Source organism: Halichoerus grypus, chromosome 5 (genome assembly GCF_964656455.1).
Source record: "Halichoerus grypus chromosome 5, mHalGry1.hap1.1, whole genome shotgun sequence".
Classification (NCBI taxonomy): Eukaryota; Metazoa; Chordata; class Mammalia; order Carnivora; family Phocidae; genus Halichoerus; species Halichoerus grypus.
Window position 1 is genome coordinate 166,771,485 of NC_135716.1, and position 23,070 is coordinate 166,794,554.

Genomic DNA, 23,070 nt, shown 5'->3' on the forward strand with positions numbered 1-23,070 from the left:
GAATCTGTGATGGGAGGGTATGAAAAAATTGGCCCAAATTCCTTGTCCCAAGACAGGCAGCCTAAATAGCTTACAGAGTACATTGTTACCTGACCAGAATAATATTTAATATTTTCCAAGATTTTCCAAAATCATTAAATGCCAGATCATCATGTTTGTTGATCCACATTAATAATCCACGATTTGAGTAGAGCCCAAGAAGCAACTCCAAGCACGTTTGGGGGATCAGCTGTATTTCTCAAAGTAATTATGTTGCATTAGGAAAGGCATAATTTGGGGCAAGTGACAACAAATATCACAGTATAGGATTTACATGTGGATTTACCAGAGCTCTTGTTTCTGTTGGTGGTCAGTAGGTCACATTGCAGGTGAGTCATTTTTCAAGGTCTCAGAAGATAGACTGGAGTGATTTGGTTTAGCTTCTAATTCCATTGATATCATTAGTATGAGCCAGTGCATTGTATACGTACCCTTCCTCGGACTTTAATAGGAAGAGTTGAAAACTCAAGTTGAAACAGAAAAATGTTTGAACTGTTTTATTTCTAATCAAGACTAGAGTAAGGTATGGCATGCAAAAGAGCAGAATCAGTATTTGTTTCCTTTGCACGATGTTCTTGATCTCCTTATAGATCTGTTTGCATAAGGCACAATATGTTTTCCATTTCTTCTAGGCTTTTACATGATATCTTTAACATCTTTTAACACTCTTAATCCTATAGCTTCAAGCACAAATGCCAGCCTGATATCCACTTCATCTACAATTGCCAATATTCCAGCAGCAGCAGTTTCCAGCATCTCAAACCAGGTACTGTGCTACTTCATTCATCCTATTTGATATGGTTCATCAAGCTTGGTCTTCTCTTCACTCCATGGTCAATTTTCCAATCTAAGAAACAACCAGAACTAGGACCCTGGATGGTTTCTCAGGCTGCCATCCAGTTTCTCTCATTACTGTGCTAAGTCTCTGAATGATATGACTATATCTGCTCCTTTACCTACTCTGTGTGTCTACCTCCTACTCTGTTCCCACTAGAATGTAAGTTCCATGAGGACAGGGACTTCTTTTTCTATTTTGTTCACTTGTATATTCCCAGAGTTCAGAAAATGCCTGGTTCTCACATTAAAGACACAAAATAAATATTTGTGGAATGAATGTTCCTTCCACTTTTTTATTTAGCCACTTATTCCTTTGTGAATTCTTTGTGGTCTGGTCTTGATCACTGTTCTATTAACTCTTTATGTTTAGATCACTGGTAATAGCTTCAGTGTTTTAGGGTTTTTTGTTTTTGCTCTTAGGTTTTTATTTGTTGTTTTCCCTGCAGCGATGAATCGTTTCTCTGTGAATCTCTTTTTCTGGCTGTAATTAACATTACTGTTCTGGTTCATCTTTTATGTTTGTTTTTGCATTTGTTCATTCTTATAGTTCACAAATTACTGAGTTTCTACTATACACCTGGCACTCGTCAGTGTACTATTTATCTCTTTCCCTTTCATAGGTTTTCTTTTTGATCCTGTTTTCTCTCATGGACAGTATGTAGTTTTCCACATGCTTATTACTTCATCCCCAGAAATGTTTAACCACATTCACAGTGTCCATTTACTACCTCCAAAATGAACATTCTAGTCCTGACCTCATGATATCTACAGGCTTCCTGCTGATTGATGGCCATTTTTTTCTTTAATGTCTTGCTATATCCTTAAGTTCATCATATCAAAAACCACGCTTTCATTCCTCCTTTTTTTGTCTCGTTGCCCCCAAAAGTAAAACCACTTTTCCCTATGACTTCTCAATTGTCAATGAGACCATTTTTAAATAAAGCTAGGCCTCAAACCAAACCAGTTGTTTTCAGTTTTTTTCCTCACCCATTCCTAATCCAGCCATTTCTAGAATTCTTTCTTTTCCATTTTTGCTATTATTTCCCATGTTTTGGCTTTTCCCCTTTAATCCTGAATTACTTCAGTTAACTGTTCATCTCATCTCCAGTTTTTCTCTATACCTAACCATTTCCTAAAACACCATCTGAGGGCGCCTGGCTGATTCAGTCAGTGGAGCGTGTGACTCTTGATCTCGGGGTCATGAGTTCAAGCCCCATGTTAGGGTTAGAGATTACTAAAAATATTTTTTTGAAAAGATTTTAAAACACTATCTGAGTAATTTTCTCAAAAGCCCACTTTTAGGGTGCCTGGGTGGCTCAGTTGGTTAAGCGACTGCCTTTGGCTCAGGTCATGATCCTGGAGTCCCTGGATCGAGTCCCGCATCGGGCTCCCTGCTCGGCAGGGAGCCTGCTTCTCCCTCTGACCCTCCCCCTTCTCGTGTGCTCTCTCTCTCATTCTCTCTGTCTCAAATAAATAAATAAAATCTTTAAAAAAAAAAAGCCCACTTTTATCCCGTCAATCACCTGTCCCGGAATCTTTTTGTGTTTTTGTTGTTTTGATTTTGATAGTCCCTAGTACCTGCCCCCCACACAAACTATACACCATTGCCAAACTATACACCATACCCAAGTCACATTCATGGGCTTGCATGACTCATTCAAGCCTGCAAGATCTTTTGTTTCAACCAGACTCAACATCTCTGGTCCCTTAATATAAAACCTTTTCAGGGCCTATTCATGTTCTTATTCCCTCTGTCTATCTATCTCAGAAAGCTCTGACTACCACAGTCTGCAGGGATAGTTGTCTTCCTCTGTATTTCACTCATTTGACATATAATTTATTGCCAATTTATTGGAAATATTGTTGTCTTCTCCTGCTAGACTTTTAACTCCCTTGAGTTCAGCCAGTACAACTTACCTCTTTTCTTTAAAATGTTCCAGCTTATGAGCACACACCCTGACTGAGTTGTATTTGGTTTATGATAGATGCTCAGTACTCTTTATAATTGGTCTGGTTGATGAGCTTCTTTCTACTTCTTACCAACATCAGTATAAGTTGAAATTTTTTAAGGTATGTATTTGAGCTATACATCATACACATTTTTTGTACAGCTTTATTAAGGTATAATTGACATACAATAATCTGCATAAATTTAAATTGTACATACAGTTTGATAAGTTTTGACATGTATGTGCCCATGAAGTTCCCTCCAATTTTCTTTTTTTTTAAACAGTGGGGCTTGAACTCATGACCCTGAGATCAAGACCTGAGCTGAGATCAAGACCTGAGCCGAGATCAAGAGTCAGAGACGTTTAACCGACTGAGCTACCCAGGCGCCCCTCCCTCCAAATATTTTATTTTATTTTAAAGATTTTATTTATTTGAGAGAGAGAGCATGAGGGGGGAGGGGCAAGGGGAGAGGGGAAGCAGACTCCCCTCTGAGTAGGGAACCCCACGCAGGGCTTGATCCCAGGATTCCAGGATCATGATCTGAGCCGAAGGCAGATGCTTAACCGACTGAGCCACCCAGGAGCCCCAATACTCAGGGGTATTTTGTGTTTTTTTCTTTTTTTAAGATTTTATTTATTTATTTGACAGAGACAGACACAGTGAGAGAGGGAACACAAGCAGGGGGAGCCGGACAGGGAGAAGCAGGCTTCCCGCCGAGCAGGGAGCCCGATGCGGGGCTCGATCCCAGGACCCTGGGATCATGACCTGAGCCGAAGGCAGACGCTTAACGACTGAGCCACCCAGGTGCCCCCAGTACTCAGTTTTTAAACTGGGAAACCTTAATGTAGGGTATGTGCTTTTTTGTTTAAGCTCATCTGTACTTAGAAAGCACTAGCATCTAGTGCAGTTGCTTGTAAACTTCTTAAAGAATAGAATCTTCAGGAATTCTGTGCAGAAATTTATACAGAAATTCAGTACCTAAAATAGAAAAAAAAAAGAAAGCCATTAGAGTAGAAAAGGGACATTGTGTGTAGAGTGAGTGGGACCCTTCCCTCTCAGCCTCCTGCTCATGGCAAAGATAGCCCCTGAGGTCTCTCCTCTTGACTCTTAGGTTTCCACAGAATGCATTTTGAAAATCATTGGTTTAGGTGGAAGCTATAGATGGGTAAATGAGAAATCAAATAAATGTTTTAGGAAAATAACTATGAATAAGAGAGACATGAAAGTCTCTTGTGTTGAAATCATCGTTTTGCTCTTTCTAAGAGTCTTGTTTTCCTCCCTTATTATGTTGCTCTACAGGACTATCCCACCTATACTATCCTTGGTCAGAGTCAGTACCAGACCTGCTACCCCAGCTCCAGCTTTGGAGGCACAGGCCAGACTAACAGTGACACTGAGAGTACCACATTAGCGGCAGCCACATACCAGACCGAGAAGCCTAGTGTCATGGTACCTGCACCTACAGCACAGAGACTTTCCTCGGGTAAGCGCCGTAGCTCTGAAAACTTTGGCTTAAGGGCACTTCATTCAACATGTAATAGTAAAGATCATTTTGTTCTGGTCTAAGTCACTGTTACTGTGCTATTGGCTTTCCCTCTCGGGTGAGGAATATTTAAACATTGGAACCAGACTATATGATGAGTCATTGGCAGGCTGAATGTAATACCTGATGCTGTGAACAGAAAAGTACCAAGAATGAAAAGACTGCGACACCCACCCCGCCCTTTAGCTTTAATGTGCTTTTCACAGGGAACTTCAGAATCTTGGCACATTTTGTAAAAGTTGAAGGACTCCAGTTTTAGTCTGTGCATATTTTGGATGCCTGCTGAGGCCTCAGAGCAGTAGTTCTTAACTTTTTCTGTGTCATGGATCTCCGAGATCCTGAGGAAAGCTATGTCCTTTCCCCACCAAGGAAATACATAAAGTTTAACCTACAAGTTTAAACCTATACATTTAGGTTGGTTTGAAATGTATCGATGAGTTGTGAAGTTCAGGTTAAAAAAAAAAAAAAACAAAAACCTGACATAAAGGCTTTATACACACATTCAGTAAATAAACATACATATATGCTTTTTATTTGTCTCTATCATTCAGGAAAATTTGGTGGTTGTCTGTTACATCATGTAACTGGAGGAAGGACCGTTTATTGTTAGTACTGATGCATTTTTAAAAACAGTGTTCTATCTCAACTAAAGCAGTTTTTTGTGCACCTTGCCTTCATTAGTCTTCTAAGGAAATAGACATACAGATGGTCACTGCTTCAAACTTATGTAACTTTGAAATAGTTACACATGTTGATGCCTTAGTTTTGAACTCAGAGCTCTAAATATCTCTGTTCTTCATAACAATTTTAACTTTTTAATAAGAGGGAATTTCAAACCTAGAAGTTGTCAGAATAGTATAATGAACCTCTTATGTATATCGTCCATCTTCAACAATTAACTCGTATTTCAACTATACTTCATCTAGTTCTCTCGCCGAATTCAGGCATCATATGTCTAAAAGATAAATACTTGCAAGCACAACCACAATGCCATTATCCCATCTGAAATAATTCAACAATAATTCCTTAATATCATAAAATACTAAAAGGTATTATTTCTAGTTTTCTCATAAATGTTAAAAGTTTTATTTTCCTTTTATATAGTTTATTTAAATTAGGATCAAAGTAAGGTCCGTACATTGGGATTGGTGGATATATATTTTGTCTCTTTTAAGTTGTAAATTCCCCTCTTTTTTTATTCTCTGATGTACTATATTTGTGAAGAAAGTGTTTTATCTCATGCCATTTCCCAGTCTGAATTTTGCTGATTATCTCTGTATTGGGTAGATCAGCATTTCCTGCTGCCTTCTGTATTTCATTTTAAATTGGCAAATAGATGTAGAGTTGTGGTTTTCAACTAAAGGTGATTTTTGTGCCATGTCCTCTCCCGCATTCACCTAAGACATTTGGCAGTGTATGGAAACATTTCGGTTGTCACAGTGGGTGGGGAGTGCTACCGGCATCTAGTGGATAGAGGCCAAGGATGCTGCTTAACCAAACATCCTATAATGCACGTGACATCGACTCAACAGAAAATTATCTGGCCCAAAATGTCAATTGTGCCATGTCGAAAAACTCTGATGTAGAAACTTGACCAGATACAGGTTCAGATTTTTGGGGAGTTTTTTTTGGCAAAACAACTTTATAGCTGTGTTCTTCCATTGAGAGGCAGGTATATAAATGCTATTGTAACTCTCTCTGTGATGTTAGGAGCTGTTGATGCTCGATGTTGATGCCTAGGTCTGTATTCCTAAACTGATTAGGTAAAGTTTGATTTTCCAGCCTTTATCCCTGCAATATGATTCTTAAGGATAGAAAGCATGCTGACCCTCTTCCAGCTCTGGTTCTTATAGCCTGTGACTACTGGCAATATATGTCTTGCTTTTCATTCCAGGAGACCCTTCTTCAAGTCCATCTTTGTCCCAAACTACACCAAATAAAGATGCTGATGACCAGTCCAGAAAAAACATGACTGGCAAGAACCGAGGCAAAAGGAAAGCTGATGCCAGCTCTTCCCAGGACAGTGAATTGGAAGTATGGGAAGGAGCTCATTTGAGTTACCTGCTTTTTGTCTCATTTTTTAAGTTCATCGAACATACATATCTGAAACTCATGGAGAAACTGTAGTTCTTTGTTGAATGCTCTGCTCCCCGCCCCCGCCCCCCCCAATTCCTGGGCAAGAGAAACGAAAATTGGCCAAGTGAAGAGAGAAATGGAAAAACACATTTCTCCATGCCCATAACTCACCATATTACTTTCAGATGCTTTTCACCAAAGCATTGAAAAAGCTTTTTTGAATTTAGATAGCCAGGTAACTTTTTAAGAGAAAGAACAAACTGTTCTCTGTGTTCCAGAGGAGGACAGAAAGAACAGTTCCCTCATATTCAGAAAGCACAGGGTGTCACAAATAATGTCATAGTGTTCTCCATTTAAAAATCTAAAAGTAACATGAGAAGATGAGAGTGCTTTATGTGAAGCTGTCATGACGAGATCTGGTAACTTATTAATGAGATTGGTATGCACTTATTTTGTGGTTAAGCACTATAAGAATTTATTATGGGCATACATTTGGCTTCATTATTAAAAAGATTAGAAAATCATACAAAATGCTAATAATAATGGAATTTTTATACGCTTTTGTTTTTGTATTAGATTTTTCTATAATATGAGCATTTAATGGGCAGGGGCATGCTGTATTTAAAAATGAGTTCATCGGTAGGCATTAAGACGTAAGTAAATTGAGGCTGTGTTTGGGGAACTCTCTTTCCTTTTGTTCATGACCAAGAAAAAAAGCAAAAAAGAAAGAAAATCTAAAGTCCTTTTACATTTATTGGGAAAAACTGAGAACCCATTTAGTTTTTTTAAATTGTGGTAAAATATACATAACATAAAATTTACCATTTTAACCAATTTTTAAGCGTGCAGTTTGGTGACATTAAGTACATTTACAGTGTTGTTTGTTACCACTATCTATTTCCAGAACTTTTTCATGATCCCAAACAAAAACTCTATACCGATTAAGCAATAACTCCCCATTCTCCCCTCCCACTAGCCCCTGGTAACCTCTATTCTACTTTCAGTTTCTAGGAGTTTGCCTATTCTGAGTATCTCATATAAATGGAATGATACAATAGCTACCTTTTGTGTGAGGCTTCTTTCACTTAACGTAATGTTTTCAAGGTTCATCTATGTATAAGATCTTCATTTCTTTTTATGGCTGAATAATATCCCATTGTATGTATATACCATGTTTTGTTTACCCATTCATTTGTTGATGGACATTAGTGGTTTTTTCACCTTTGAGTTATTGTGAATAATGCTGCTATGAACATTGCTATCCAGGTATTTCTTTGAGTCTCTCTTTTCAGTTATTTTGGGTATAAACTGAGGAGCAGAATTGCTAGATTATATGGTAATTCTATGTTCAACTTTTTGAGGAAACAACAAAATGTTTTCCATAGTGGCTACATCATTTTACAATTTCCACCAGCAATGCATGAGGGTTCTCATTTCTCCACGTCCTTTCCAACACTTATTATTACCCCCCTTTTTTTAAATAATAGCCATCCTAATGGATGTGAAATGGTTTTGATTTCCATTTCCTTAATGACTAGTAATGTTGAACATCTATTCATGTATTTATTGGCCATCTGTATATTTTCTTTGGAGAAGTAGCTGTTCAAATCCTATGCCCGGTTTTTAATTGGGTTTTTGGTATTTTGTTGTTGAGTTTTAGGAATTCTTTATATATTCTAGATACTAATCACTTATCAGATATATGATGCGCAAATATTTTCTCCCATTCCGTGAGTTCTTTTTACTCTCTTGATAGTATTCTTTGATGCACAAAAGTTTTACATTTTGTTGAAGTCCTGTTTTTCTTTTATTGCTTGTGCTTTTAGTGTTAAAAATACAAGGTTATAAAGGTATTTACCAGGGTTTTCTTCTAAGAATTTTATTGTTGTAGCTCATAAATTTAGGTCTTTGACTCATATTGAATTAATTTTTTCTCATATTGAGTTAATTTTTTTTAAGAGACTTTTATTTTTTTAAGATTTTATTTATTTCTTTGACAGAGAAAGACACAGCAAAAGAGGGAACACAAGCAGGGGAGTGGGAGAGGGAGAAGCAGGCTTCCCACGGAGCAGGGAGCCCGATGCGGGGCTCGATCCCAGGACCCTGGTCTCATGACCTGCGCCGAAGGCAGATGCTTAACAACTGAGCCACCCATCCCGAGTTAATTTTTGTATATCGTGTAAAGTAAGGGTCTAATTTCATTCTTTTGCACATGGACATCCAATTTTCCCAGCACCTTTTGTTGGAAATATTTTCCTTTCCCCATTGAATGGTCTTAGCATCCTTGTCAAAAATTGACCGTATTTGGGGGCATCTGGGTGGCTCAGTTGGTTAAGTGCGTGCCTTTGGCTTAGGTCATGATCCCAGGGTTCTGGGATTGGGGCCCTGAATCACATCGGGAGCCCTGAATCACATCAGGCTCCCTGCTCCGCATCAGGCCCCCTGCTCAGCAGGGAGTCTGCTTCTCCCTCTTCCTCTACCCCTCCCCCCCATGTATGCTCTGTCTCTTGCTCTGCTCTCTCTCAAATAAATAGTCTTTTTTTTTTTTTTAAATTGACCATATATGTAAGGGTTTATTTCTGAGTCATCTTGTCAATTTCATTGGTTTGTGTGTCTTTCCTTTTGGAGGTACCACATTGTATTGATTATTACTGTAGCCTTGTAATAGGTTTTGAAATCAGGAAATGTGAGTCTTCCAACTTCATTCTTTTTCAAGATTATTTTGGCCATTCAGGCCATGGAATATGAGATTCCATATGAATTTTAGGATGAGTTTTTCTACTTCTTTAAAAAGCACTATTGGGATTTTGATAGGGATTGCATTGAATTTTAAGTCATCTGGGTAGTATTGTCACTTTAACATTGTTAAATCTTTCATCCATGAACTTGGGATGTCTTTCCATTTATTTAGATCCATCTAATTTCCTTCAGCAGTGTTTTTTAGTTTTCAGTATACAGGTGTTTCACCTCCTCAGTTAAATTTACTTTTTTTTTTTTTTTTTTTGAGAGAGAGAGAGAGTGAGGGAGAGGCAGAGGGAGAGAGAGAATCTTAAGCAGGCTCCATGCCCAGCACAGAGCCCGATGTGGCGCTTGAGCTCACGACCCTGAGATCATGACCTTAGCCAAAATCAAGAGTCAGATGCTTAACCTACTGAGCCACCCAGGCACCCCTCAGTTAAATTTATGCTTAAGTATTTTATTATTTTTTAAGATTTTATTTATTTATTTGTCAGAGAGAGAGAGAGAGAGAGGGAACACAAGCAGGGGGAGCAGCAGGCAGAGGGAGAAGCAGGCTCCCCACTGAGCAAGGAGCCGGATGCGGGACTTGATCCCGGGACCCTGAGATCATGACCTGAGCCGAAGGCAGACACTTAACCAACTGAGCCACCTAGGTGTCCCAAGTTATTTTATTATTTTTGATGCTGTTATAAATGGAATTGTTTTTTAAATTTCTTTGAGGATTAGTCATTGCAAGTATATAGAAATACAGCTCATTGCTGAATTTATTTATTAGCTCTAACAAATTTTTTGTGGATTCTTTAGAGTTTTCTATATATAAGATCGTGTCATTTGTGAACAGAGATAATTTTAGTTTTTCCTTTCCAATTTGGGTACCTTTTTTCCCCCCAATTCTTGCCAAATTACTCTGGCTAGAATTTCTAGTACTTATGTTGAATAGAAGTGGTAAAAACAGGCATACTTGTCCTATTCCTGATCTCCAGGATAAAGTGCTTCTAACTGTTACTTATGTAAGCTTTCAGTCTTGCACCATTGAGTAAGATATTAATTCTGGGTTTTTCATATACAGTCTTTATCATGTGAGGAAATTCACTTCTACTCCTAGTTTATTGAGTATTTTTATCATGAAAGTGTGTTGAATTTTGTCAAATGCTTCTCCTGCATCAATTGAAATAACCATTGGGTTTTTTTCCCCCCTGTTTTCTGAAGGTAGCGTATTACTTTGATTAATTTTTGTATGTTGATCCATCCTTGCATTCTAAACAAATCCCGCAGCGTCATGATGTACAATGCTTTTAATATGCTGCTTGAATTTTGTTTGCTAGTATTTTTGTGGAGGATTTTTTGCATTGATGTTCTTAAGAAATATTGGTCTGCAGTTTTCTTGTAATGTCTTTATCTGACTTCAGTATCAGGGTAATGCTGGCTTCATAGAATGATTTAGGAAGTATTCCTTCATCTTCAACTTTTTGGAAGAGTTAAGGAAGGATTGGTGTTAATTCTTCTTTAAATGTTTGGTAGAATTTAACAGTGAAACCATCTGGTCCTGGGCTTTTCTTTCTTGGTATCTTTTTGATTACTGATTTCAACCTCTATTAAAGGTCTATTCAGATTTTCCATTTCTTCTTGAGTCAGTTTTGGCATTTTGTGTATTTCTAGGAATTTGTCCATGTCCATCTAGGTTATTTGTTAGTATACAGCTGTTCAGAGTATTGTCTTACCATTCTTTTTATTTCTGTAAAATTGATAACATCCCCACTTTCATTTATGATTTTACTAATTTGAGTCTTCTTTTTTTTCTTAGTTAATCTAACTAAAGGTTGTCAATTTTGTAGATCTTTTCAAAGAACCAACTTTTGGTTTCATTGATTTTTCTCTATTATTTTTCTACTCTCTGATTTATTTATCTCCATTATTACCTTTAGTCTTTCCTTCCTTCTGCTGGCTCTTTCCAGTTCCTTAAATTGTACAGTTATGTTGTTGATTGAGATCCTACTTCTTTTTTAAGGCATGCATTTTACAGCTATAAATTCCCCTCTTTGTACTGCCTTCACTGCAGCCTATAAATTTTGGTATGTTGTGTTTTGTTTTCCTTCATCTCAAGGTATTCCCTAATTTTACTTGGGATTTTTTCTTTGATCTACTGGTTGTTTAAAATTGTGTTGTTTAATTTTCATGTATTTGTGAATTTTTAAGTTTTCTTTCTGTTACGTATTTCTTGTTCCATCCCATTATATTTAGAAACGATGCTCACTCATTTTTTTTTCTGTTTCCTTCCTCAGCGGGTATTTCTGTGGGACTTGGATGAAACCATCATCATCTTTCACTCTCTTCTTACTGGATCCTATGCTCAGAAATATGGAAAGGTAATTTGAGTCTTTCTTCCTTTCTTGTAACTGTCCTCCTCCTGACTCACTTTCTCTGCTACCTCCATCTTACCCTGTTGGCCTTTCACTTTCCATGTAAAACTTCACCTGATGGCTTGTACAGCAGACTACATGTCAGGCAGTATTGATAAAGCTGGAGACAGACCTAGGACCAGTGCTGTAAGCTGAAGTTGTTCAAGAGTTCTATTTTATAAAGACTAAATATGGGAATAAAGGTCAAAACAGAGTGGAGTCTCAGGATTATATATTCCAAAGACTGATGTGTTAACCTTAAGTCACTTTTAACAGCCCAAACTGAGCATTTTATTTAGCTGAGTATATACCAGATATGTAAATTTAAAATATATATAAAGTCTAAAATATTTTTCTTACATAGATTACATACCTCCTTACACTAAATATACCAAGCAGAATTTAACTTATTTAGTCATCAATATAAACGCCAGGGTTTTGGGGGTTTTTTTTTGTTTGTTTAAGATTGATCTATTTATTTGAGAGAGTGAGAGAGCACACATGCATGGGGGAGGGGCAAGGGGAGAGGGAGAGAAAATCCCAAGCAGACTCCACACCAAGAGTTGAACGTTTAAACCAACTGCACCATCCAGGCGCCCCTAAACATCAGCTTTTTTTTTTTTTTTTTTTTAAAGATTTTATTTATTTATTCGTGAGAGACAGAGCGAGAGAGAAAGGCAGAGGGAGAAGCAGGCTTCCCACAGAGCAGGGAGCCTGATGTGGGACTCGATCCCAGGACCCTGAGATCATAACCTGAGCCGAAGGCAGACGTTTAACCATCTGAGCCACCCAGGCGCCCTAAACATCAGCTTTAATAGAGGGATAAGCTATATATTTCTATACCAAATTATCTTCAGGCTTCTATTTTTCAGTTTCTGTGAATAAATTTTATAAAAATATCTACCTCCTTTGCTTTCTTACTATTCCCATTTATTTCTTATTGTATTAATGTTTCTGTTAAAAGTACTTTCCACAGGCTTTTAGTATCTAGGCTGGTAAGCTGACATAAGCTCATACACTATATAAGCTGATTATAAAAGTGTATAAAATAAGAGCATACATCCTCCAAGTGAAGACCTGATGGTTCACTTTAAAGCTAGATGCATTGGTTTTCCTACAAATATTTTGATTCTTCAGCCTTCTTCCCTTATTTCCGGGCTGTTGAGATTGTCAGATAACTGACTTCCGGTGTCATGCTGTGTGTGCGTGTGTGTGCGTGCACATGCATGGCGGGGAGGCTGAAGGGAGATAATGGGTATTACACTAGTAATATTTTAGCAATAGTTAGCATTTCTCACAAAACAGGGAATTTCCGCCCAAATTGTTTTTTTTTAAGTGTGTTTAGTTTTCTAAAAACTAAGTCCTGAAATTTTTAACTTTGCACAATCCCAGATTCTTCTAACTGAATGAAATTGCGTAAGTAACAGTTAGAAGCACTTTTGCAGGCCTATGTTGTTTTGGCCTTGACCCAGAATAACTCCGAAATATTTATAAGATTGGACCCTGTGCTGTTAGTACCAAATTAAACAGATTTTTCTCTTATTGTCTTCTAGGATCCAACAGTAGTGATTGGCTCAGGTTTAACAATGGAAGAGATGATTTTTGAAGTGGCTGATACACATCTATTTTTCAATGACTTAGAGGTAAGCATTTTAAATTGTTTCTGTGCTTCAGTGAAACATTTTGTTTGTTCAATACCTATTTATCTAGCCTATGCTTATTGTATTTAGAGGAAATGTGGTGAGAAGGGGTGGTTGTGGAGAGGCCAGCTGGCCACTTAGACTTATGTAGTCCTATAAGAACAGTACCTTAGCTAGGTCACCGGTCTTGGTACTGGCCCTCAATTTTATTGGTTTAAAAATTTGATTTTTGTTAGCCTATTTGGAAGTGATCTAGCTCTAGGGGAAATGCCAGCCCTTCAGACGAAACAGTGAAGTGTAAACCAACATTCCTATTTATTCATCTGTCTTAAATAACGTATAATAAGGTGGGTTTGACTCTTTGTACTCTTAATTATATTTTGACTATTTTTCGATTTTACCTTCTTAAAATATAATCTCTTGATTTGTCAGATCTATAAATGGCTGCTCTAACTCATTATAATTTATACATGCTTATTATCCATGTATAGGTTAACCTTGATGTCCAGAATCATTGTATAGTTAGATACAAGGAAAACCAGGAACACTGAGAGCTTCTTGGTGAATTTTTTGGCTTTGACATTTGAGTTCACCTTTGAGGTGACCATGGTGTAGTGGCAAGAGCACAAGACTGGGAAGTCAGAAGACCAGAGTGTGAGTTCCAGGTTAGGAAAGTTACCTCCCCATTTTGGGTCTCAGTTAAGCAGTTATCCTACACAAGAAACTAGTAACAGTTCTGTCTGGGGAAGGGGATATGCTGCTGGGACACAGAGGTGGGAAGGAGCAGACTTGTCACTTCATGCCCTTTTGAGTTTCAAACTGTGTACTACTTATATAACCTAGTTTTTAAAAACAGTGAAAATTATAAGTTAAAAAATAAAATAGTGGGGCACCTGGCTGGCTCAGTCGGAAGAGCATGCGACTCTTGATCTCAGGGTTGTGAGTTCCAGCCCCACATGGGGTGTAAAGATAACTTAAAATAAATAAAATTAATTAAAAATAAGATAGCATTTTATAAACACAAAGTAATCCTATTTCTTTTTAAATATAGTCTAGTTCTTCTCAATGGACAGTTCTCCAACAAATTGAATTACCAGGTCTCTAAACTCCAGTACCTTTGTCTAACCTCCACAATGCTTTACTCTTCCTCAACTTCACATGTTGATACATTAGGACATCATAGTTTTTACTCAGCAAACATTTATTGAAAACCTACTTTGTGCCAATAATTATTGCCAAATTGTATTTGTAATGATTTTCTAGACATAGACCTCACTCAGGACTGAAAGTTCTGTGAAGAATTTGACCTGAATATGTTCCTGCCCCCAGGTCAGTGGTTCTCAACTTTAGGGGGCATAAGAATCACCTGGGGAGCTTGTTAAAAATGAAGATTCTAGGACTTCACACCCAGAAATTCTGATTCAAGTAGGTCTGGGGTGGACCCAAGAATACGCATTTTTAAAAAACTTCTCCAGGGGATTCTGATGTAGGCGGACATCACAACATTGCCTTAGGTGGTGTCAGAGGAGTGAATCTCTCAGATTTAGGTAGTGGGTGGCATTTAGTTCGTAGTAGCATGGGCTTGGTGGAAAGAACCTTGGATTCAAATTGGAAGGCCCAGGCACTTTCTAGTTTCTTTCTATCACTCACTAGTTGTGTGACCGTGGGTCATTCATTTCACCTCACTTTTAGAACATGAGGAGATTAACTTAGGTGACTACTTCTAATTCCTAAGTTTGGATTTACAGATTTCTGTTGCAGTCATTCTCCATTTTCATACCATACTCTACCAGCATCTATCTGTTTCATCTGCAAAAATGTATTGGGTACATGCTATGTAAGAGCACATGCTACGTAAGGACTATACTGGAGGGGTACAAGGGAGCTGTAGGATATCGGTTGTGCCACAGGAGGGCTGCAGTTTATACCAGAACTTCACAGTCTAGTGTAGGACGTAGACATCCCTGACAGTGTAAGGGAGTTTGTGTTTATACCCATGAGCTGTTGGGTTATACCCATGACTACTGAGAGAAGAGTATACCTGAGGGTCGGGCTGGGTAAGGAAGATTTCATGAGACCATGGGACATGAATTAGGCCTTAAAAGAAGTTGGACAGCAGGGGGGTGAGAGTGATCCTCCACACATAAGAGACTGTAAGGATTTTCATCATCTGCCATTATTTTTGGTCTTTTTACAATATGTCATGGTGGTGGTAGCACTTCTACTCCCTGGACTGAAATAGTGTGTGGTTTTGTTTTTTAACAGGAGTGTGACCAGGTGCACGTGGAAGATGTGGCTTCTGATGACAATGGCCAGGACTTGAGGTGATAGACACAGTGATGTCTTAAACATCAGTATATCTGTTAGGCATGAGACACTGTCTAGGTTCAGAGGAAAACAAAGACAAGTAAAAGATCTCACAGTCTGTTAGCGGAGACCGAGACAAACAGAGGTAATGATGGACTGCAGTGTGCAGAGGTGACAGTAGAGAATGTGACAGAGCACAGAAAAGAAAGTAACTGTGGTGGCTGTGGCTGCCAGCATTGGAGCGGCCTTCTCAGTGCAGTAGAATTTTGAGTATGGCCTTCAAGAGTGGGTGGCAATGACCGGATGAGGAAAAAGCATTTCAAAGTAAAGGATACACTGGTTTCTCTTTGACCAGATTTTCAGTCAGGAGTGTGCTTCCAGACTGGTTAGTTTTAGATACAAATAAGCATCAGGAATTTTACCAGGGAAAACTAATTGTGAGGGTCTGTTGGTGTCAGGAATGACCCTATCGGAGACAACCTTAAACCTTGTATCAGTGAACGCTACACTAAGGGAATCTCGGTGGCAAATGTTTGCTCCATCTCCTCATTTCTGTCTTGGCTACTGTCTTCTCGCCCAGTAGTCTTAGCGAATAATCCAAAAATTTATCTAGCTTCTATTTAAAGACTTTCAGAAAAAAAGACTGTCACATTTTTTTCATGTTAATTTGTTTTCGTGTTTGTCCCTTTCATAGGTTCTTCCCTGTGTCTACCCTAAAATTGTTTCATCCATGAATTCTCAAACATAGTGCAGAACTGGGCATATCACTCAGGAAGGACCTAATCCTGTAGTACTGAGAAAGATTACGAGGCCCCGCGTGAGGAGCAGCGTCCGGTCGTGCATGTTGCTTGCACAGCCGTGGAGCATACCATTCTAACAAGATCTTACCGGACCTTCTAGGAAAGGGCCTGGTCCGAAGCAGTTTATGATCCACCCTGAAGCCTAGTGTTTTTTTCCTCTTATACATGAGGCTAACCAGTAATTACCTAAATGTCTTGACAGCTTTATTTTCTTAAAAATAGAATCTCATACTTATTGAACTCAGTTTTGATTTTTGATTGAACCAAGTTGTCTCTAATTCTGTCAGTCACTTTTTTATATCTTTACTTAGGAAGTGTTCATCTCTCCCAGCCTGTTTAACTGTATTACTTATTTATATGGCTGTGTAACAAATTACCCCAAAACTTAGTAGCTTAAAGCAATAAACATTTATCATCTCATAATTTCTGTAGGACAGGAACTTGAAAGTGACTTAGCGAGGTAGTTTTGAATCAGGGTCTCTGAGATTAAAATCAAGATATTGGCTGGAGCTTAAATCATCTGAAGGCTTGATGGGAGCTGGGGGACCTGCTTGCAGCCTCTCACATGTGACTGATCAGTTCCTCACTATATATGCCTCTCCATGGGGCAGTTCGAGTGTTCTCATGTGACAGCTGACTTCTTTCAGAGCAAATGCTCCGAGAGGACAAGAGAAGCCTGTCTCTGTGGTCTGACACCATCACTTCTTCCACATCCTGCTTACATTTAAATGCAATCCATAGGGGCGCCTGAGTGGCTCAGTCTGTTAAGCGTCTGCCTTCGGCTCAGGTCATGATCCCAGGGTCCTGGGATCGAGCCCCGCATCGGGCTCCCTGCTCAGCGGGAAGCCTGCTTCTCCCTGTCCCACTCTCCCTGCTTGTGTTCCTGCTCTCGCTTTGTCTCTCTCTGTCAAATAAATAAATAAAATCTTTAATAAATAAATAAATAAATAAATAAATAAATGCAATCCATACCCACAGGGAGAAGAATTAGAAGAGAGGAGTATTAAAGAATTTGTGGACATTTTATGACCCATGGACATATGACCCATGAACTTAATAAACCAGCTAACATATCTCTGAAGAACATCTCCATTATACCTTGCAATTATTAATATTTGGGGTTATTTCCTTCCATTATTTCTTCACATGTTTCTCCACTTTGCATAGTTGCCATCGTGTGTGTGTGTGTGTGTGTGTGTGTGTGTGTACATGAAAATGTGATATTCTGGTTTTTTTTTTTTTTTTCATTATAAGATACTCTCTCATTAATGAAAAGATGCTCTATTCCCAAGACAACCTCTAGGGGATGCTAGTGCTTGAATGTGCTCTACCTCTCTTTTCCTTTCTCTCCCTCCTTTCTTTGATGGCAGTAATAGGAGTGAGGTAGACAACTAATGGAAGATAGATTCTGACACACAGAGATTAAAGGAGAAGGTTCTCAAAGCCTTTAGACTTGATGTCAGATGCCAGGAATAGGACAGAGAGTCCCAGATGGGATTCAGCACAAAAGCCCATACAGTATAGATATTAATTTTCATCATCCTCTCTCTCTGCAGCAACTACAGTTTCTCAACAGATGGTTTCAGTGGGTCAGGAGGCGGTGGCAGCCATGGTTCCTCTGTGGGTGTCCAGGGAGGTGTGGACTGGATGAGAAAGCTGGCTTTCCGCTACCGAAAAGTGAGAGAAATCTATGATAAGCATAAAAGCAACGTGGGTGGTAAGTGTGGCATACAGCCAGTCTGATATTCTGTTTCCCTCTTATTTCCTGTGTTCTTTTCCAGGGATTCCTTAGAACTCCCTGGCAACTGCTTAGGAATTGGGGCTGCAATAACATTTTAACTTTGTATAAAAAAACTGAGGTTTGATTGAAACTCTTTGAGGAGGAAGCTCTGCATCTCTCATGGACTTCTCTTAGCATAACTTTGCAGAGTTCTCTTGTTCTTTTTAGACAAATACCTTTTTAAAGAAATGTGTTCCAAAGATTATGTTTGATGACATGTTTTATTCTGGAGTCACAACTATTGTCAATACTAGTTAATAGGTTGCCATGTTTTTTGACTGATTTATGTAACTATCAGAACAAGTGAGGTAGAACTAGTGACTAGATTTATAATGGGTGGAAAACTTGGTCCAGAATTAAAGGTTGGCAGTAGCCATGTGTTGGACCTTGGAAATTCGGCCCAGAAATATCTGAAATATCAGATGTCACTATGCCTAAAATTCTGTTATTTAAAATTAATAAATTAAGCATAGATTGTTCAAATTAGAAGAGACATTAGAAATCTAATCTGAATCCCTCATTTTGCATTTGAGAAAGCTCGTTTATCATGAGGGTGCTGAGGACAGTTTACCCACGGTCACAGCTGGAATCCAATCCCCTAACTCTTGATCCAGTGTACTTTACATTCATGCAGGACACTTTTTTTAAAGTATGAAAGATGTTTTTATTTTTATTTATTTATTTTTAAAGTAAGCCCTGTGCCCAGTATGGGGCTTGAACTCACGAGCCAGAGATCAAGAGTCGCATGCTTACTGACTGAGACAGCCAAGCGCCTTGACGCAGTTCCTGTTTTAGTGATGTATCCTTATGAGAAAAAATTTTTAAGCTGTGAAGCATCACCCTCAAAGATCTAATACAAAATGTTGCATGAAGTTTCAGGGATTCGAGAGACTGTCTAGAGGTATATTATCCCAGATCAAGAAACAATTCCTGCTGCACCATGCTGCCTTACATTGTGGTGCAGAAAGTAAAAATAGGGCTTTAAGATAATTTGGTTCATTTCTGTTAGAGCCCCCAGTACCAGATAAAAAGCACAGGCATCTGGGCTTTGGGAATTTAATTTGCTTTTTTTAGATTCCCCTTTTTATGGCCTATTTTTTTCTCATGATTCAGAGCCAGTACTTTATTTTGGCAACTCCCATCTTTTTGCTTTTACTGTCTCCACACATTAGCCTTTCTTTTGTTAGTTTTCATATACAACCTAAGTATCTGATCCTTTTTCTGTTCATTGAGTGCCAGGACCTGGTTTCCTGAAGGAAGTGATATAACCCTCTGTGAGAATCCCCTGAGCCTACTCTGGGGAATATATTAAAAGTAAGGTCCACCTGTATTTTGTAAAATAGGAATTAACAGAAGTGCCACATCGTATTATTAATTAAGTATGTGACATGTGTACTTATGTGTATGCCACACATGACATATAGGTGCTGGTTTTGTTGTTGTTTTATCAGAGACCTTGAGAGTCATGTAATTCTAGGCTTGCATTGTGAAACCTTCAATCTGAAAACAAATTATATACCAATCTCCTCACAGAAATGCCTTCTGTTTTTGTGAAATATTTGTAATAGAAGATAGGATTTCTCTTTTACCTTCACTACAGAAAATACAGGGCCAGATTTATTATTTGAATATTATATATTATAATTCAAATGTCTGATAACATGTTCCCATCCGATGAATTCTGTTTTGTTCTATGCTTGTCTGATCTTGAGCAGTGTTTCAGTCTCCTCTTAGCTGGAGTTGTTTCAGCAGCAAGTACAGTACAAATAAATGATGTTCATGAAGGTCATTCAACCTGGAATCTCAGGTCAATGTGTTACGAACGGGTGAGAGCACGGTCCCCATGGGAGCAGGGTATGGCAGAGCAAAGGCTTCGGAAGCCAAAAGCCACTAACTTGCTGTGTGATCTTAGGCAGCCCCCTTTCCTCCCTGGGCTTCGGTTTCTTTAGAGAGATTGGAAATGCTGCAGACTCTTCCAGCTGTAACCCTCATTTCTCCCCCTTTGATTCTTGATGTCACATCTACAGCAGTGCTGCTCAAAGTGTGGTCCACCAATCTGCCAGTTATGTTACTGGCTGGTGATAAAAGAGTAAGCTTTGGCAGAATCTCATCACAGTGTTTCTTTCAGCTGATTTTGTGCTGGTGGTTGTGGCCCCCCTAGCAAAACATTCTGATGAAGAAAGTCAAAAAGGCATTTTAATTAAGTAGACTACTCCAGGGTTTTACCAAGAAGAGAAACCTGTTAGCTCATTAGAATATTTCAGTGACTCACACTATTTCTAAATTGAATTTAGAAGTTGCTTCCTTAGTGTCAGCAAGGATATGTTGTCAACTGATAAATGTGTCTGCTTTTATTCCCAAAGGCCTGCTCAGTCCCCAGAGAAAGGAAGCACTGCAGAGACTAAGAGCAGAAATTGAAGTTTTAACAGATTCCTGGTTAGGAACTGCATTAAAGTCCTTACTTCTCATCCAGTCCAGGTATGGGAATGGTACTTTTAGGTCTCATCCTCTCCTATATGCACTCAATTCTACCCCAGTCCAGGATAGGCCACTCTGTAACACCGGTTTGGGATAGGGGTGAGAGGAGTTGAAAGGATGCAAGCAAACATTTAGGTTTGGTGGGAGGCGAGGTCATTCTATGCTGACAGCACGTGTTCGAATTTTCAGAGAATATTTATATATGAAAGCCTTTTTCTTTCCCCTTACTTTTCGCTCACAGAATTAAAGCTCAGTAACCCATAATATCCAGCCCAGGAATGGGCCTGGTCACATCAAAGAAACCCTGTAGGAGACACATCACATAGCCTAAGTACAGGAAGCTCTAAAGAAATGTGTCAGAGCCCACTCAGGAAGGCAGGATTCAGAAGAAAAGGAAAAATTAAGCAGTTTAAGGAGATTTCAGCTTTTGAAGCTTAGAATGGGAAATAAATATAGTCAAATACAGTCTACACCAGTACCCTATTCCTTCCTCCCTCAAAGTAGGAATTCCAGATCTACAACCTAGTAGAGCAAACAGTAAAACTGACACCAAGGGGTAGATGTCCGTAAAGGTAAAGGACATGTGAAATTAAGGTGTATTCTGGAATCTGTATTGCTATTGTGTGAGAGGCAGAGAGGACTTAAATCATATCTTATTTAAGAGCTGAGTTGCAAGGGCGCCTGGGTGGCTCAGTCGTTAAGCGTCTGCCTTCGGCTCAGGTCATGATCCCAGGGTCCTGGGATCGAGCCCCGCGTCAGGCGCCCTGCTCAGCGGGAAGCCTGCTTCTCCCTCTCCCACTCCCCCTGCTTGTGTTCCCTTTCTCGCTGTCTCTCTCTCTGTCATATAAATAAATAAAATCTTTAAAAAAAAAAAAAAAAAAAAGCTGAGTTGCATTCAGATGAAATAGCACTGTGACTGAAAGTCTTCATTGCTGGTTTTCTAGAGTGTGCTATCAGTGACATGGGTTGGTGGTTTATTTGCTAACAAGTGCAGTGAGCTAGAATGGTCATAAGGGAAATGGGGCAAGAATCAAGTTGCTGCTCTGTGCCCACTGTGTGTGTGTGTGTGTATATATATATATATATATATATATATATATATATATATACACTCTCTCTCTATATATATATATATATAATCTGTGTCCTTTAATATGGGAAATAAATAAATCTGAGGTAATTAGAGCAACAACTGAACATGGCACTGAACAAAAATCAGGCCCTTTGAGGTTAGTTTTTAATAATTAGATTCTAAAGAGAAGACCCATTTGAATTCTTGCTCTCAGGTTGGTTTAGTTTCACCTTTTCCTTTTCTTTTTCTTTTTTCTCCTTTCTAGAAAAAATTGTGTGAATGTTCTGATCACTACAACTCAGCTGGTTCCAGCTCTGGCCAAGGTTCTCCTATACGGGCTAGGAGAAATATTTCCTATTGAAAACATCTATAGTGCTACCAAAATTGGTATGGTTTCTATTCTCTTTCTTGTCACTTGCCTTACATAATACTTCATAATTATGATGTGCTTAATTATTTACCAATCCCTTAATTAGACACTTTATGTATATCTCTAATCCTCACAGCAGTCTTTTCCTAGTATTAGTGATGGGCCAGTTCAGGCTTAACAGTTCTGTAGCTTCCTCAAGGCTCCACAGCTAGTAAGTTACATAAACCGGATTCAAATCCAGGTTTGTAGGACTTAAAGTTTATCATGCTCTTTCCTTTTATAATAATTGAAAGAACATAATATATAGCTTGGAAATCTACTTTTGCCTCATTCCAGATTTATTTTTCTTTTCTACAGAGAGAGTGGTGCAATATAGTCTAATAGAAAAAGCACTAAATTAAAAATCAAAGACTAAGCTATGTACTTAAAACTGGTTAAATCCCTCACACCCATTCAGATGGCTGCTGTCAAAAAAAGAAAAAATAGGGGCGCCTGGGTGGCTCAGTCAGTTAAGTGGCTGCCTTTGGCTCAGGTCGTGATCCCAGGGTTCTGGGATGGAGCCCCACGTCTGGCTCCCTGCACAGTGGGAAGCCTGCTTCTCCCTCTCCCTCTGCCCCTGCTTGTGTTCCCTCTCTCGCCATCTCTCTCTGTCAAATAAATAAATAAAGTCTTTAAAAAAAAAAATAGTTGGGGTACCTGGCTGACTCAGTCAGTGGAGCGTGCAACTCTCCACATTGATGGGACGTAAGTTCAAGCCCCACGTTGGGCGTAGAGTTTACTTAAAAATAAAAAAAGAAAATGAATAACAAGTGTTGACAAGGATGTGGATAAATTGGAGCCCTTCTGCACTGTTGGTGGGAACATAAAATGGTAGGACTACTATGGAAAACAGTATGGTGGTTTCTCAAAAAATTTAAAAAAGAACTATTATATGATCAGTAAACCCACTTCTAGGTATATATCCAAAAGGATTGAAAGCAGGATCTCAAAAAAATATTTGCACACCCATGTTCATAGTAGCGTTATTCACGATAGCCAAG

At 38.7% G+C, this 23,070-nt stretch overlaps 1 protein-coding gene across 4 annotated transcripts in view; it reads left to right on the forward strand.

Annotated features, from left to right (window-relative positions):
• EYA3 (EYA transcriptional coactivator and phosphatase 3) overlaps window positions 1-23,070 on the forward strand; it is a 110,818-nt gene that overhangs the window by 73,918 nt on the left and 13,830 nt on the right. For all 4 annotated transcript variants that reach the window (XM_036070672.2, XM_036070675.2, XM_078073580.1 and 1 more), the window contains 9 exons: window positions 720-805; window positions 4,126-4,309; window positions 6,264-6,403; window positions 11,467-11,550; window positions 13,137-13,226; window positions 15,489-15,547; window positions 17,887-18,047; window positions 20,474-20,588; window positions 21,926-22,047. In XM_036070672.2, coding sequence (XP_035926565.2) covers window positions 720-805; window positions 4,126-4,309; window positions 6,264-6,403; window positions 11,467-11,550; window positions 13,137-13,226; window positions 15,489-15,547; window positions 17,887-18,047; window positions 20,474-20,588; window positions 21,926-22,047 — 1,041 coding nt within the window. The remainder of the gene's footprint in view (window positions 1-719; window positions 806-4,125; window positions 4,310-6,263; window positions 6,404-11,466; window positions 11,551-13,136; window positions 13,227-15,488; window positions 15,548-17,886; window positions 18,048-20,473; window positions 20,589-21,925; window positions 22,048-23,070) is intronic.